This window comes from Streptopelia decaocto (genome assembly GCF_964273445.1).
Source record: "Streptopelia decaocto genome assembly, chromosome: 11".
Taxonomy (NCBI): domain Eukaryota; kingdom Metazoa; phylum Chordata; class Aves; order Columbiformes; family Columbidae; genus Streptopelia; species Streptopelia decaocto.
In genome coordinates this window covers 5168247-5185439 of record NC_138666.1, presented here as the reverse complement: position 1 = coordinate 5185439, position 17193 = coordinate 5168247, and the positions used below count along the sequence as shown (strand labels likewise).

Sequence of the window (17193 nt, the reverse complement as noted above, 5' to 3'; positions counted from 1 at the left end):
GCAGGGCCTGCGGGGAGGGGGGTGAGCGGAGGGTGAGACCAGGGGAGCCGGGGGCAGGGGAGCAGGAGATGCTGCTCCCTTCATCCGCCAAACTGGGGCTGGGCACCACGCTCCCCGTCCCCCGCAGCCTTGTCACCTCTGCCAGCCCGGCTCCTCCAGCCTCCCACCCCCGGTCCCCGTTGTCTCCCAGCCCCGCGCGCCGGGGACCGCGCTGTCCCCTCCCTGCAGACCTGAAGCTGGAGATGGGTTTTCTTTTGTTTTGCTGGTTGATGCGTGTTTGTGTTTTTGCATGAGTCTCCTTTCCAGCTGATTCCGGTTTAGAGCTAGGTTAAACTGTGCAAAATACTGTTTAAAACAAAAAAAAAGAAAGGAACTTGTCAAGATGCATTTGTTAGATCATGTTTAAAATGAAATAGAATTGAAGGTAGTTTTTGTCCAGAGAAGGGGGGGCTGAAAAGCCGTCAAGCCGCAGGAGAAAGCCCCTCCTTTGTTGTCCTTCTGACATTGAAGTGTAATTTTTCATGGTTATTTGGACTGGAAAATGGGGGGAAAGGGAGAGATGGGCTTGCGATTATTTCCCATAAATGACAACACAATCACATCACGCTCCACTACAAACATGCTCAAGGAATTTGCCTTTTTTTTTACATTTCATGTGTGAAAATAACAACAACCTTTCTAGTTCTGCTGAAATTCAAGGGAGCAAATCCCTGTTGGGTTCCATTGACTTAAAATTTAGCCCAATTTACAGAAAGACTGGACAGCCTTGTTTGCAGGGTCAGGGAGAAGTCGGTGCCGTCTCAGGGAGGGGGTTCTTGCACTTCTGTCCCTTTGCGCCGAGATGTGGCATCCTCCGGTCTGTCCAGTGACAGCCACGGTGCGGCCGGGCCCTGGGGGTGCACAAGGAGCTGGCGCTGCTAGAGCCACCAACACACTGCCCGCGGCTGCGGTGCCGGATCAGTCCCGGATCAGCCCGGGCCGGCACCAGGAGGCAGGAGCAGCTCGGAGCTGCCGGGTTCTGCGCAGGTGGAGGGTTCTGAGCAGTCAGGGCCTTTCCCAGGCTGTTCCTGCCCCTCTCAGATCCTTGCAGCAGATTCCCGGGTTCTTGCACCTGTAAGGCTGATGGCAGGGACTGCACACGGACCAGCTTCGGCTTTCTGCTCCATGTCCCGCTCTTCTCTTCCCTTAAAACAGACCGTGGCAGGTTTCACCACCACTAGCTTCTATTTTTTTAAGACAGAAATTGTCTTTTCTTCAAATTGTCTGGTATTGATGGCATTGTTCCCTTTCCTAGTGCTGCTACGTTACCCAAAGCCCGAAGCCAAAGGCTGCAGGATTAGAGCAGCCCCCCAGCCCTGCACTGCTCAGCCGTGGGAGGCCCAGAACTGGAGCTGCACGCTGGAGCTGGGAAATCACATAAAGTGACCGAATGCAAAAATAATAACCCTATCAGTCACCGCATTCGTATTTAAGAAAAAAAGGTGCTAATGTGTGCCAGAGGGTCATCCCATCTCTGTTGAGCAAGAAGCTTGTTTGGGAGATAACCAGAGACCTGGAAGCTGTTGTAGGATTTTCAGATCTGTTCAGGGAAACTGGCCAAAAATTGTGAATTTTTTCTTTGGAGAAGAAAGCAAAGGAACAGAAGCTAAAAGTTCACAAATAGTTCTTTTGCTGTTGGATGTATTGTTTTATTTATCGGAATACTTGTCTCTCTAGTTAACTGCACAAAAGCCAGATAAACGTTCCCTGCCTTGAGAAGATAGGAACTGGGATGGCTTTATCAGCTGGGGGCACGCTCATAGTCAGTGTTTTCTTTTTTGTCAATGAAAGCTGCACAGATACTCTCCGACTGCGCTCTGAGACAGGGCCATCTTGGAAATAAGTGTTGTTAATCCAAGATACATGTGGCATTATTGCTGTTTCTCTGCATCCTTTTGTCAGATGATGGGACTCACCCACCTGTGTTTGCATCAGGGCTGCAGTCCATGGCGCTTCTCTCGTAACCTGTGCCTGGTGCTTCCTTTTCACTGCTTGGAGTCCTGCTTTTCCTTTTAGAAAAGTGAAAGGAATAAACAAGTTTATGTAAAATAATCCAGTTAGGTGCTAGCACAGAGTGTATTTGTGAGCCACCCGTTCTGAGCCAGCATCATCATCCCAGCGGGGTGCAGTTTGGGGACAGCTGGGCAAAGCCGCTCGTAGGGCGAGCAGCAGTGGCCAGTGCCCTCTGGCCCGGCACAGCTGGGGGGCTGAGCCCCCTGCTGCCCCGCGGACCTGGAGCGCGGCACGTCTCCTGCCGGGGCGCTGGCACCGGGCGTTGGAACCCGTGTGAGCAGCGGGCCGGGCGGCAGCCCTGCGGGGTGACCTGGCCCGCGGCAGCTCGCGGGGCCGGCGCGGCACGCGTGTCGGTGCATGTGCAGCGCACAGCTGGCTGCACACGCGCCGGGCTGTCACCTCCCGGCAGCGTCAGCTTGCACAAGTCAGACGGGTCTCAGTCCTGTCGTTCCATAGGCTTTTTTGGCTACTTATCCTGAAAAAAGGGAGCATCGGGGATTCTTTTTGTTTCAAAGGAGAGACCCTGTGTACAATTAAAACTTGTTTCTGGTAAACCTCATTCCAGGAAAGATGAGCTTTTAACAAAAAGCTTTTGACAGCTGCAGGGTATTTCATTTTTTTTAATGCCAAATGAAAAATCAATACATTTTTCTAGGTTATACATATTCAGAACAGGCTTGATATTTCCATTATAATGGAAAATGGGTGTCTGCACATCTCGCCTGTCAGAGCTGCACCACCGCATTTTCCAAGCCACTGCTAAATATTTCAAACCTGATTTGATTGTGGTTCATGACAGCTAATGTTTCTCAGCTCTCGAGCCTGCCGGAGGGTGGGGAGGCGAGCGCACGCTCTTTCTCTCCCATCCCTACATTTTCGCCACCCCTGAAATGCCCCTTATCCCTTTGGATAAAGATCTGGGTTTGCTAAGGAAAATCCAGCTGAGAGGAGAGCTGGGAGGTCTTGCGCTGTTCAAGCTGGCCTGGATCCAGCTGGGGGTTGCTGACTTCTACCCTCAGACTTTGTGGGTTTTGAGAGGGACAGTGTGTGTGTGTGACAGTGTGCGGGGACCCGGCTGCATTTTCAGTGTGTACCTGAGTCAGAGATTCTCTGACATCTGCAGATGTCAGATACTCGTGGTTTTCCAGACTGTTTTCCTCTCTTCCCCCACCATAGTGAATGGCTTAATTTTAAATTAAAAGGAAATGCCACTGTCTAAAATTTTTTATTCATGAAGGAGGAAAAGACTCTTTCTAAGATTTTGCATGGGCAGATTGGTGTGGTGGGAGAGCAGGCTTCTTGGATGCCAGGTGCCCCGCAGCTACACGTGCTCGTTCTTGGTGTTGATCTGAACCCCAGTGGCTGGAAAATCTAAGAAAATTTCTCGATAAAGCATCATGGCCTTGCAGATGGCAGCCTGGTACAGGGACCCATGGGCAGGTTGTGTTGTTTGTATTTCAGTGGGACACAATCCCCTCCATGCAAATCCCAAAGCAAGAACTCTTGTACCCACCCTGGCAAGCTCCCACAGAGCATGAAGCCGCCTTGTCCTTCATGAACCCCACATTGCCGGTGTTTCTGGGAACCAGAGGCGCCGGTCTGGCACCTGCATCTTCTGGGGATGGGCTGCAGCAGTATCGCTGCCCTTCCAGAGCCCCTTGTTAAGGTTCCCAGGTCAGGAGTCAACCCCATCCCCTCTCACAAAGCATCTCTCTACAGAGCTCCCCACAAGTCCTGGTCAGCCCCCCAGTATGCTGCCGAAACACTGCAGAGACTTATCACCCTCTGGATACCAGCTCTGACTGGGATACCTTTAGGGATGCTGGGTACCTTTTTAATGACAAAACAACTGGTGGAGTTTTTATCAGTCTTCTTAAGGAAAACCATTAGGTGAATGAGTCCCAGTAGTGTGTACAGCTTCAAGGAGGTATGGTCAACCGGTAACAATATGGTCATGGTTTGGAGATAAATTCCCTACATCCTGATGACCATGGCGTCCTGCAGCCTTTGGGAGCTGTGGTCACGAGGCTTCACGCTCAGCTGCGGGTCTGTCCTATGGGGCTCTTCAGATGTCTAGTAAAAGACAGTGGTAAGCTCTGCTCAAACACAGCATGGGAGCAATGTGACACCAGGATTTGCAGATAGTTAAAATGGAAGCTCAGAGCTCCTTGTTGCATGTGCAGTGGATTGAGGAGAAAAGCAGACCTTTCCCTCGCAGCCGTGCTGCTGGCCCTGTCCTCTCAGAGGGGTGTCCCAGGGGAGCGCAGGAGGATGGACGGTGGGTGCCATTGGTGTGTGTGTGTTTGCTGCCATCGCATCTTAGGAACGCCTCGGCAGCTGCAGCGCTGTCACCAGAGCGTGGGTGCACGTGTTTGGGGAACGGGACCTCTGCTGCACTGTGTTTCCCGTGTTGGAGGACCTCGCTGTTGGTAGCTGGTGGGATCACCCATGGTGCCCTGTATGCGGTCTGTTGGCGCTGGTTCTCAGTGGTTCGCAGCTCTCTGCGGTCCATGTGGCCAGCTGAGGAGTAGTGCAGTGAGGACGCTCTCCCCACCGTCCTGGGCTCAGCCAAAACGCTGCGGCTGCAAGGCAGGCCAGGCTGAGCATGGTGAGCCAGGCTGCAGCAGGAGGCTGCTGCAATGGGATCCTGAGGCAGCCGGGAGTGAGCGCTTCCCTGAGGCTCCTCACCAGGCGCTGAGTCCCAGAGTGTCCCCAGTGTGTCCCTGGGGTGTCCTTGGGTCCCTGGTGCAGGGAGCTCCCCAGGTGCTGGGAGAGGAGCAGGATTGTCCTCGGCACAGGCTCCGGGAGCGAGGAGCCAAGGGCAGCACTAGGGCCCTTCCCAGCTGAGCGCAGCCTCCGTGGGCAGATGTGTCTGGTGCTCTTCTCCCTTCCATCCTGCTTTGAAAAAACCAAACACTTCAGAAAATATGAGCTCAGGCGGGAGGGGGAGGAGGAGGTGTAGAGGCCGCTGTGCTCCCGAGGTGTGTGCGGGAGGCAGCTCTGGTCTCGCCGGGGCCGCTGCGGGTCGGGCTCAGGGGTGCGAGGGTCCGCAGGGGCTCGGCTGGAGCTGTGGGACCGGCACAGGGGCTGCAGGCCCAGCGGGGAAGGAGGATTTGCCATTTGTAGCCTTGTTTTTTAATCATTTTCTGCCATTATTGGTATTCATAGCTCACATTTTTCCGGTTACTGTCAGCCTGGGCTTTCATCCATTTTAAAGAGCTATTTTTTCCCTTGTTGATGATGATGATGGTATAAAGACAGATGGTGTAACTGCTTATGAATGTCCTATTTTATTCCCCTCGAACCAGACAGTGCACTTGAAAACGTGTATTATTTCCACATGCTCAGGTTAGAGCCCAGACAGTGTCTGAGCAGCAGCCGGCCGCCCCGCTCCTCGTGCTCCAGGCCGGTGCTGACACCTCCGGGCGGCAGCCGGGAGTGCGGCTGCGCTGGGCCCTTTGTTCGGGTGGGGGCCGCGGGGCGGTGGGGCCATGGGGGCAATGGGGTGGAGGGGGCAACGGGGGCCAGGGGAGCAACGGGGCCGTGGGATGGTGGCTCCCACCCACCTCTGTCCACACATCTGTCTGCAGCAGCCAGGGCACTGGCCCCAAGGGAGCACTGGAACTGGCGGAGAAAAGCTGGGTGTCCAGGGAGAGGTTAAAGTTAGGATTTGAATAAATAATAGAACCCCTGTAATGAAGGTTTTTAATAAGAACAGCTAAAAGCTGCTTTCCGTGCCACTGCCTCAGTTGAAGAGACACTGTCTCACCCTGCATGGCAGCAGTTTGAAGGCAGCAAGGTGGTTGGGTTGGGTTGGGTTGAGGGGGCCATTTGTTGGTTTTGTCCCCAGAGTGGAAAAAAACCTGGCATTTTAAGTTCTGAAACATGAAGCCAGCTGCTGAGTTCCAAGCCCTTCCCTCCAGCAAACTCGGCCACTTGTCTCACAGGCAGACTGCTCACCTTGCCCTTGCATCACCAGTTCGTATGTTCTGACGTGTTAGGTACTTTGCCCAGCGATGGCACCCAGCGCACCTCTTACCCGGGGGTCCTGCTTTGCCTGGCAAACACCACTGGGATCCCTGCAGCTCCCAAGAGTTTCCAGCTTTTAACAGAGTAAAACAGGGGTAGAGTATGAATCACAGTGCTTCCACTTAATATCAGTGCTGATCGCTGGATGCTTTTACAAGTCCCTCCCTGATTTAAGCTGTCACATTCTCCAAGGGCACTGCTGAGTATCTGCAGCCTCCTAATATATATTTTTAATCCTGATTTCTAGCCCTGTCTTTGTTAGGGGGAGGATGGAAGGTGGTGCTCTAACTGGTCAGGTAGTTCAGATGAAACCTCAGGATAGCCTAGGATTTACCATGACCAGATAATGCGAGTTAAAATTATGAACTGTCCTGCCTAAAAGAGGATATAATGGCTTAAGAGAACCCTTTCTTCCCAGTGTTGATGTAGCCCCTGCCAATTACATGGTTGCTGTCAAACTGCAAGCACTAGACATACATACCCGAGGTATTAGATGGTAGCGCAGCTGCTGTGGCGCGGTGTCCCGCTGGCGCGGGTGCCTGTGCGCAGAGCGGAGCTGCGCCGTGTCGACACGCTCGGTGCCACCGCCTCGGCACGCTGGGGCTCTGGCTGACAGCCATGGCAGCGGCACTTTGTGTTCTGTTCTGAGCTTTCAGCGCTTCACTTCACCGAGTATTTTTTCTCCTTCATGCTTTTGCACCTGTATGATCCTGCCTGTGTTCAAACTCTTCCCCTGGCTGGAGTGGAAATGAGCCCCCAGGCCTCGTGTCAGGTCTGTGGCCGCAGGCGGCAGCGCTGCTCCTTGTGTTGTCTGAGCAGGAGTGAGTGGGGGCATTTCTGCAGTGAATTCGGGGTCTCGGTGACCAGGGTTGGTGCTCTGCAGTGCTGTTCAGTCTAAAGACCTTGAGATGGGGATGAGGAGGAAGGCTGAAGGTGCTGGAGGCTCCAGTCAGTCTCTGGCACTTCTCTAATCCATGGTGTGATTGGGTAGAAACTTCTTATACCAGGGAACTGGTTTACTGTTTGTTACACCGCAGGGGACAACAGTAGCTGTAAGTGGTAGGAGTAGGTCAGATTCTTCATCCCTCCCATTTTTCCTCTGCCGTTTCTCTCTTGCCCAGCTAGCAGGTGGTGTGGGGAGAGCGTGGGTGATGCTGGAAGTGGCCACTCAGCTCTTGTGCTTCAGTGCTGGCAGTTGCTCTTGTCCAATGGCAGTTACTCACTCTTCTGTTTTGACTTCCATTTTTACATTACTCTTTCTGCTTCTCTTGTTTCAGAAGAATCCGTTGAAGATGTGGAAGGGCCCAATGAAACAGCTGGTGATGCTGAAGAGCCTGCTAAGGAGCAAGAGAGTGGAGGGGACAAGGACCAGAGTAAATGGACAGGTGGGTTTTGGTCCCTCTTTTTGTTTAAATCCAGGAAAGTGGGAAGAGCAGTGGTCTGCAGAACTTTTCCCTTCAACAACCGCACCACAGCACTGTCAACATGACGTGTTGTCCTCTGAAGCCTTTGGGTGCAGCTTCGTGACACACTCGTGCGGTTTGAGCCAGGTCAGTGACATCCCCTGGGCAGGGGTGGTGGGTCAGAGCTCCCTGTGCTCGGGCACTGGACCCGGCTGGGGTGGGACGGTCTCTGGATGAGGAGCAGGGGGAAGGGGCTGCCTCTCCGGGCAGCCGCCAGCACTTCAGGTGGATTAAGCATATCGTGAAACCCACTCTGTGTTGTTAACACTTGAGAGACTATTAGTCTGCTTTTCCATCACGGTCCTGGCTCTGACAGCAAGATTTTGAGGCAGAGAGGCAGATCCTGAGCTCAGTTAACCGCTCGCTTTCTCCTGAAGCCATGACATCCTGAAATGGAAACTGCAGATGCACAACAATACCTAGGTTGTTGCAGTGGACTCTGAATGGTGTCTCTTTGCAAAATCCTGAGGTGGATTAATTATGAAGGTATTAGGTTCCTCTGTCTTTCCCAGAAGATAGTTGCTGTCTTGCAGAGGTGAGTGCGAGGAATCTTTTAAATATTCCTTGCCTTTGAGCAGAGAAAACTGCGAGATTGTCCTCCTCTAGAGAGGGCTGTTCCCCTCCTCGGCACGTGCTGCCGCTTCTGCGCAGGTGTGGAAGTGGAGGCACTGGGAGTGGAACTCTGTTCCCTTGGCCAGGACAGAGCAGTTCGGATTTCCCGTCTCTTTCTGCACAGAGACCCTTCTGCCAGGAGCCACCTCCTGCCCGGTTTGTGGTGGCCACTTAGTGAGACACAGCCAAAGAGATATTCCAGCTCACACGGTCTTCAAAAGGATGAAACGTGGTCTTTCACCTCAATACACTTTTAATCTCAGCCGTGGGGAGAGTTGCCTGCAAAGTCCTTATGTTTGCTAAATGTTTTCACCCCAGTGACCCGCTGTTCCGTACCTGGGTGTTCTGAGAAGGTGGCAGCAGCATCCTTGGACCCATCAGCTCTTGTGAACGTACAGCAAACGGGGGCAGCACGCCGAGGGGACCGGCATGGTGCTTGTCTCAGGCTGCAGGAGTGGCTGGGGAACCGCACACCTGGCAGCTCCATTTGCCCCAGATTTTCCTGGGAATTGACCAACCGTTTGTAAGTACTGACGGGAAGATAATGAGATGAGTAACAGTCGACACGGATTTGTCAAGAACAAATCATGTCAACACGACCCAATTTCCTTCCGTGTGAAGAAGGCCTTGTTTGCAGTCAGTATCTTGCATCTTCTTCTTAGGAAGATTCTTGACGCTGCTTTTCAGGACAGTCTTGAAATGAAGTTCAAACATGATGGTGTAGGTGAAAATATTGTGGAATGGGTGCATTTCTTCAGCACTGGAAAGCTTCCTCTGGAAGATTGTGTCCATTTCTTGGGGCATCAAGATTAAGAAGCAATTTCAGAAAGACCAAACAGCAGGAGTGACCCAGAGAGAGGATGGTCTGCATAGCATCAGCTGTGAGGGGAAAATGGAGCAAACAGGCTTATTTGACCCAAAAAGAGAAGACCAAAAGGGAGAACAAGATATATTATCTTGTGCATAAAATGCTTCTGAAAGGAAGGAAATAATTTGTTCTCCATGTTCAGGATATAGACAACAAGAAGAAATAGGCTTATATTGAAGGGAGAAAGATTGAGGTTAGATAATAAATTAAAAAAATATATATTCTCCTGGTAAAGGTTGTGAAGCACTGGAGTAGATTTTCCGGAAGGTTCCTCAGAGATGTGCGGAGAGGATGAGCCGAGCTGTGTCGGGTGAAGCGGGCAGAGCGGATCCCGCTCCGGGGACACCGAGGTGCTGCTGAGACCCGCAGGTCTGTGTGGGGGGAGATGGAAGTGCAGGCCCAGAGCCAATAAATAGTGTGTTGCAGTGGGGGCTGATAGACCTGTTTTCTGTTCAATTTCTGCTGCAATTTGATCATTATGTTCCTGAGCAATTTACTCACCTTTTGTGCCGCAGTGTCTTAACTGCGCACTGGGTGATTATTTCTTCTGCTTTCTTAAAGACCTGTGAGATCTCTAACAGACATGGGCTGTGTCTCACGAGCTCCCTCCGCACAGACCCCAGGCGGGTCAGGGCTTGTGGTGGCACCGCGGTCCCGTGTCAGTGTTCACGCAGAAAAGAAAACCCTCTGTACGTTTGCAAAAACGTCTCAGCCACAACGTAAATTTATCATTTCAGTTATTTATTTATTTTAAAGCAGAATACTCTTAAGCAGAAGCATTCTTTAGGTAATGCTTCCATTACAATATACATGTGCAGAACTCCATCTGATTTAAGGAGTGTGCCAGGCAGGGAGATGCTCCTCACCTGATGGCTGAGCTTTAGAAATTATCTCATCGTGACCAATCTGAGATTTATCACAGGCCAACCAGCAAGGAGGAAAGAAATCGTGGCTATTCCTGACTCCATTTTTAAGGCAGGATGTAAATGATTAATATTCAACACAGTGGTTTCAGCGAAAGCCTGAATCAGACCAGGGTAGATCAGTACAAGACTTTTGAGATTTGAGGTGGGGCTTATATATGTTTTCTGGCTAGAGAGAAGCACTTCATCCGCAGTGACCCAGCTACGAGAGACTTTCTTAATGCACTGTCAGCTGTATAGATGTAGAATATCAGGGGTTTTTCCACAAAAACAAGAAACAAACTCTGCTTAAAATATAGATTAAAATGAAATATTTCTAGAGGACTAGCCTGAAGGGCTTTTATTTTTTTTAATGATTTTTTTTTTTTTTAATCCATGATGCTCACCTAACACAGAGCAATTAGTGCAATGGAGCGTCCCTGATTCGAATCCGTGGTAGATTGCTATTAAAGGAGGTATTAATGGGCTGCCGAGAGCTGGGAAATTGTTGCAGAAGAGTGTGTTTATGGAGTATGGTGCTGGCAGGCATGATTTCAATCGGATTTGACATGTTTAACATAAATGTATACTGCACAGCTCCTGCAGTTTATGAATAATTCCTACAGGCCCACTGCCTTTCTAATTACTGAAATTGAAAAAAACAGGTCAGGCACATCCTGACGGAAATCTATTACTGCCCCTCCCCCGCTGCCGCTTTTTTCTGATTTTTTAGTATATGGCGTTTGTTGAGCACTTAATGAGGGGGAGAGTCTGTGGAGCAGAGCGAGGGCGCTGGAGCGATGGGCACTGGAGCGATGGGCACTGGCTCCTGGTGAAGGAAACCCAGCGGAGGGCCGGCAGCACACGGGAATTGCGCCTTTTCCCCCAGGTTTCACAAAGCACCGAAGGCTCCGGGCAGTGGCCGCAGTGCCAGCCGGCCAGCTTCCCGCTGGCACACGCTGTGCCGGGCAACGGGGAGGCTGGGGCCCAGCAGCGGCTGGGGGACCCCAGGGCCCCTCGCCCTTCTCGGGGCAGGCGGGGGATCCTCCCCGGGCTGTGCCGCAGCCGTGAGCACTGCCCAAGCCGCAGAGCATCCCCGTCACCCTCTGCTGGGTCCCCTGTCCTGCCCCTCCGCTCCAGCCACCTGCACCAGTCTCTGGTGCTCCCTCGCAGTCAGCCTGGGCGGCTTTGTGACTCTTTTTCAACTTTCTTTTCCTGCTTATACCTGGTGAACTATGGCTTCTCATGGCTACTACCAGGCCTTCTTGCTGGTTTTAAGGAGTTAGCATAATTGTTTAAAGCATCTCCCAGTCTTAACATGTTGATTTTAATAAATCAGTTGTTATGGACTCTCATGGTAGGTTAGTTGAAATACTTATTCAATTGAATTGAACAGTAATATTCACACATATTGATAGTTGACTCAGGAACCATATTAAATAAGTAAATGTAAAATATTATTGCTTATTTCCTTTCAGCCACTTAGTAATCAAAAACCCCCAAGATTTCCTGTGGTTCTAAAGATATAACTGTAGACACCGTTGCTGGAAGAGAAGGTGCAGAGCTTTAGGTACCACTTTGTAAAAGTGGGCCCATGGGATGGGGTGATTTTCTCTGTGCCCTGCCTTTCCTTGTGCCCTGTGCGATTCTCTGAGCAGCCAAGAGGCAGGGAAGCCACCCAGGACTTTTCTTTCAGGTGCATTTGCTGGAGTGTTTCACTAGTCGTGTGCCAAGGTCAGCGTCTGAGGCAGCCGCTGCCATGGATGTATCTGAGCACCAGACCCAGCGTGGCAGAGCCACCTGCGGCCACAGTGCTCACCAGCTCTCTTGCTCCCAGAGTCGGAATTCTCATGAACTTTGGGATTGCTCCGTGGCTTTGTGCCATTGCTCCGGGACCTTCTGTCCAGCCTGCACAGGCCATTTTCTGTCCCCCAGCACAGGGCTCTGGGTTGGCAGCACTGTGTTGGAGCCTCGTGCTGGGAGCAGCATGGTGCCCAGCGTGTCCCGGGGTCTGCAGGGATGTGGGTCGATCTGTCGTGCTTGTGATGGCAAGAAAAGCTCTGCTTCCAGTTGTCCCTTGTGCTGCCCGGCATTTCACATTTCTGGGTGCTCTGTGTTTGGACACAGTGTGGCAGAAAAGTCTGGTGGTGGCTGGAGCTTCTGTGTACCGTAATATGAATATTTAATAGTAATTCAGTCGTTCATACTCACTGCAGGCTGGAAGGTGTGACACAGCATTAGAAAAACAAATTATTTGACCATTTTCAGGGCCACATTTCTGAAAGGCAGCAATAAAGGTCTGGGTAGAAAAGCATGCTTGCAGATCTCTGTGTATTTACTCCTGCCTATCATGTGATCACGTTATTTATCAAATACAGAGCTGAAAAAATACTGTAGAGCAACAGGCAATATACAGGCCTGTTAGTATGGCTACAACATCTTATTAGAACAAATGGTACCTTCAGGGAATAAGGAATGTAAACAGAGTGTTTCGGAAGGAAACATCAGACCCTGCGTGGTCAGACAGGGATCGTGGCCGTGCTGGGCAGTGCCGTGCACCCGCGGCCCTTCGGGAGCTCCGGTCGGTGCTCTGTCACCACGGTCCCTCGGTGGAGTCATCTCCCCAGAGTTATTCTTGCCTTATTAATACAACTTGCACCAGTCTGCCAGAGAGGCTGAGACCGAAGCTTTGAGCGCCGTGATTCTGGGCTCCTGCGCAGCTTTAATGGAGCTGCACGGGGAGGCCTGGGCCGCGGGGCTTGGCCTTGCCCGTCACCGCGGGTGAGGCTGCACGAGCGTGGGAACAGGTGAAACAGTCTGCCCAGCGGCGGGATTTCGGGAGGAAGGCCGCTGCTCCGTGCGGGCTGCAGGGCGTTCCCCACCATGGGCTGTGCGGGCACGGCACGGCCCGGCGGGTCCCAGCGCTCGTGATGCTGAGTAACCGCTCCAGGAAAACATCAGGGAAGATGTGAGGAGGGAGGCACCACCAAATATGGAATTTTGTTTTCCATCGGGCAGTGAAAACACGGTTCCCTAGTCCCGCTGAAAACTTTTTCCCAGGCCAGCTGCCGGACTGAGCCGGAAGGGATTTTTTCCAGTAGGCTGGGGGCAGGGAGGGCACTGGCTCTTAAATCAATGGCGATGGCAGAAACCCCACTGTAAATTTCTAGGGCAAGTGGCAAGCTGGTTTACGGAATGCAGGGAGTTGAGAACCTCTGGCTTACGGAAAGCAGCATGAATTAATAATCATTTAATTGGCTTCTCCATTATGTTGCTGGGTTGGGAGATGGAAGTTTAGATGAAGGGGCTGTCAGTGGTACTTCAGCTAAAAGAATCCGATGGCTGGGAGGGGGTGGCGGTTCCCTTCCCACTAGGACGGGGTGCAGACGGCTTTGGGGACCTTTGCCAGTTTTTCCTGTGAACCCAGCAAGAGAAAGAATCCCCACTTCAAGGAATTTTCCCATCTCACCTCTGAAATACCACTTGGGAGGATTTCTGCTCCTCCTCTGAAAAGCAGAAGCTGCCAAGACAAGTCGGTGTGTGAGAAGCGCTGCGGCGGGGCAGCCGGTCTGCACAGCTCCGTCCTGCTGCACCCGACTTTTGGGTACACTTGCTGAGAAACAGATTTTTCTGTAAGGTCAGCAAATCTGAACTAAATCCATTTAAAGAGTCAAACAATAAAAATACCAATTGATAGATAGTTGTACATCATACTTGAGACCCAGATGCCTTTTTCTTTTCTGTGACGCCGGTACCTCTAGTGCAGTCTTGCCCGTGGTTAGTGCGCAGGCCTGTGCTCACCATCCCCGGTGCCGAGCTGCCGTTCAGGGCCGACGCTCTTGTGACATTTTTGGACGAGGAGGTTTTGTCCCGTCAGCCCCGCGGGCTCGGGGAGCTCTGCCAGCAGCGCCGAGCCGCCTGCCCTCATTTCTCCAGGCAGAAGAGAGTTCTTAATTCCTCTGATCTGTGATGTGGACTGAATGTGTCACTTTGTGTGTTTGGCTGTTTATCAACAATAAACTTTGGTCTCCGTGTTAAAATTCCCACTCGAGCTGTCAACTCAAAAGCTAATACTTAGAACAAATATTCAGTATGCGTTTTTCAGAACTCTGCAACAAACTGGTTATTCTGGGGCCTGGACAATCATTAATAATTCTGGTTTTGAAGGATTAAAGTTATGGGTTGAGTCAAGTGCATTTAGTAATATTGGGCGCTTTGGAGGTGGTAAGTAAAAGTCAATTTTAATTACCCTTTACTTTTCCCTAATTCTAAGAAGGCAGCTTCCCAGTAGGAAAGAAATAAGGAAATACCCTGTTGTGACTGCAGAGGTTACGGCTGGCATTAGCAGCTACGGGCTGCTTGGCAGCTGAGTTGGATTCAGTCGCCGTCTCTGAGAACGCTGGTGGGGTGCCAGTGCACGGTGGGGTGGTGGCACAGGGTGGGCCGGGGGCTGCCCCATGGTGCCAGCGCCGGTCCCACCTCCGGCAGGGACACCAGGGCTGGCGTGGGGCTGGCACGGCTGTGCTGGTGGAATGGCTCTGCCGACACCGGCCCCAACACCTGACTGCCCATCAGGGCTGACGTTTTGGCATCCAAGGCCGTGCTGAGGAGTGGATGATGTCAGCAGTGATCAGCTCACATCGGGACCGCTTACGTCACACCGGGCTCGGGCAGGGCCGGGTGGCCCCCCTGCCATGGCACTGGCTCTTGACACTGGTCTGTGCCACCCAGGCCCTGGGAGGGAGTCAGAAACACTGTCCTTGGCAGAGTAGCCGCACAGGCAGGTCCGGGGCAGCGCTGCTTCAAGCACCTTTCATTAGTAAGACCTAAGGGACGGTGGCTTTGGTCTTGCCGACACCGTAATGACTTGGCAGTTCTGACCCCAGGACAGCCTCGGGTTCCGCCACGATCAGCCCATTACTCTGCGCAGGAGATCTGCCCCTGGTCAGCCCTGGCACCGCAGACTTGTTTTACACAATGAAACGCCGGGTTTGGAGAAATGTCCTAGCACCAGAGCTCTTCTGATCCCTGCCTTCCTCTGGCAGCTTTGTCATGTTTGCAATACCTGTTTTCCCTCTCCTGGAAGTTTTTTTGCCTCTGTTGAGCTGAACCTCTCTAGAGGTGGGTCTGGCAGGGAAGGCATTAGAAATGGACTGTGTTGTGCTGTGATGTGGTACCTTCTGGAACACGGCTCGTGGTGGTGAGTGGAAGGTTCTTTGAGAATGAAGCACTTCACCTGCATCTTACTCTGACGGCATCTTCTGAAGCAAAGAGCAGATACCAGTGGGTTCACAAAGAGAATAAGAGACAAGGGGAAGAGTATGGGGGGACTGGTCTAAGAGCGTTACAGCGCCTTGTTAATCGGCAGCCGATCCATCATATTAAATATCCAGCTGTCATATATTACCTTTCAAGTGAAAATGAATAACTCCCATTAAGGGCGAAATGGGTTTGAAGTCGATTCGAGACAGATTAAAGTACTGTTATGAATGTGTGTTCGGGGAGGAGGAGACGGGGGCTGTGTATAATATACTTGTCCTTACAGTTTTTAAATAATAGATGTCCCACAAATTTATGTACTGCAGGCTGCCGGGGTTCGGGGGAGGGGGAAAGGTCAGGGACGTGCTTCTCAGAGTGCCGTGGCTTGCAGTGTTTTGCTGTTGACTTCTTGGCTCATTGGCCTTTTTCTGTTTTGCTGCAATCCAGTCTCCTCAGCCTGCTGTGGGATGGTCCGTGTCCCATGCCAGCCCTGGCTGCGGCTGGTCCCGCTGGGCCGGCGCGGCTCTGGTGGCAGCACTTGCCAGGAAGTGCCCTCGGCTGCTCCTCCCAAGGGGCCCGGGCTGGCCGTGGCGTCCCAGCAGCGTGTGCCGTGCTGCTGTGCCATGGGGCACAGATCGCCTGGGTTGGTGGCCACGGCCTCCAGCACCTGCAAAGCAAACGTATTCCAGAGTGTTCACGTGCAAAACGTCCTGGTGAGCCAGGAGCAGGAGTTCTGCTTCAAGTCAGCACGGCTGCTCGTGGGGGTGACACATGGGACTGCACATCTGGCCAAGCGTTTGTGTCTGACCCAGACATGGGACGACACTCTCCTGCACCCAACAGGTTGTAAGCAGCCCACAGAAACAGCTGAGATTTCTCTGCTTCTGTAAATGACACAATTCCCTTACTAGGGAAGATAATCGGCAATTAACTTTTTTTGGCCAGGCGTGCTTTGTAGGACACAAGTTAGTCCACACTCATCATCCTCCAACTCCTTGGTATGTGTTTCAGGAAACAGCAACAGAGTAAATGGAACTCTCTTTGTCCAACTTAAGCCTCTTTGAGGATGTCCTGATATAAATCTCTTTTTGTTGCAGCACCAGCCAGCCAGGCAGAGAAGGAGCTGACAGAGCCTCCAGCATCCTCTAAACGAATATCATTTCCCAGCAGCTCTGAGTCGCCTCTCTCCTTTAAATGGTCAAAAACTTCAGAGGAGACCAAATCAGAGCAGGTAAGGAAGAAGAACCCAGTTTTTTGTGCATCTACAAGCAGGTAATTTGTTTCATATGTGCCAAAAGCAAAGAATAAAGTAGGAGAAGGAGGATGAAAGGTGATAACTGGTGGTAGGAGAAGGCATCGAATTATTAAAGTCTAGCTGTAAGGAAAATGGAAAGCAGCAGCTGTAACAATTGTGTGATTCATTTGTCTTGCTCTGCAGATGTACCAGTGTCCATATTGCAAGTACAGTAACACGGACGTGAACCGGCTGCGGGTGCACGCCATGACCCAGCACTCGGTGCAGCCCATGCTGCGCTGCCCGCTCTGCCAGGACATGCTCAACAACAAGATCCATCTGCAGCTGCACCTCACCCACCTGCACAGCGTGTCGCCCGACTGCGTCGAGAAGCTCATCATGACGGTGAGTGGCTGCGCGGAGCACAAGTGGGGACGGGCTGAGCTGGAGGGGACGGGCTGGCTGCCTGCCCTGACCTCGCTGTGCTGGGCAGCTCCAGCCTCGCAGGTTTTTGCCATCCCTGCATGTTTTGTCTGCAGAGACGATCTTGTCCATGCTTGAGCACTCTGGAAACTGGCAATGTTGCAGTGTTGAGTAACTTCCCTGTGAAGAGGTTAGAATAAATATGATTTCCTTTAAGTCCTGAGGTCATTGCATGGGATCGCATTTTGCACAGAGCTGCTGGGAGATGCTTTAGCTGATGTGCTGCTCCTGTTGCAGAGGGAAAGTGCTGGTGTGTTGATGAGCACCTCCCAAGGAGGACAGCCAGGGTGA

The 17193-nt window shown here is 52.0% G+C and overlaps 1 protein-coding gene across 3 annotated transcripts in view; it reads left to right on the top strand.

Annotated features, from left to right (window-relative positions):
- The window catches only part of ZFHX3 (zinc finger homeobox 3), a 562868-nt gene that overhangs the window by 523668 nt on the left and 22007 nt on the right, over positions 1 to 17193 (top strand). For all 3 annotated transcript variants that reach the window (XM_082062573.1, XM_082062574.1, XM_082062572.1), the window contains 3 exons: positions 7359 to 7466; positions 16283 to 16416; positions 16624 to 16824. In XM_082062573.1, the coding sequence (XP_081918699.1) occupies positions 7359 to 7466; positions 16283 to 16416; positions 16624 to 16824 (443 nt within the window). The remainder of the gene's footprint in view (positions 1 to 7358; positions 7467 to 16282; positions 16417 to 16623; positions 16825 to 17193) is intronic.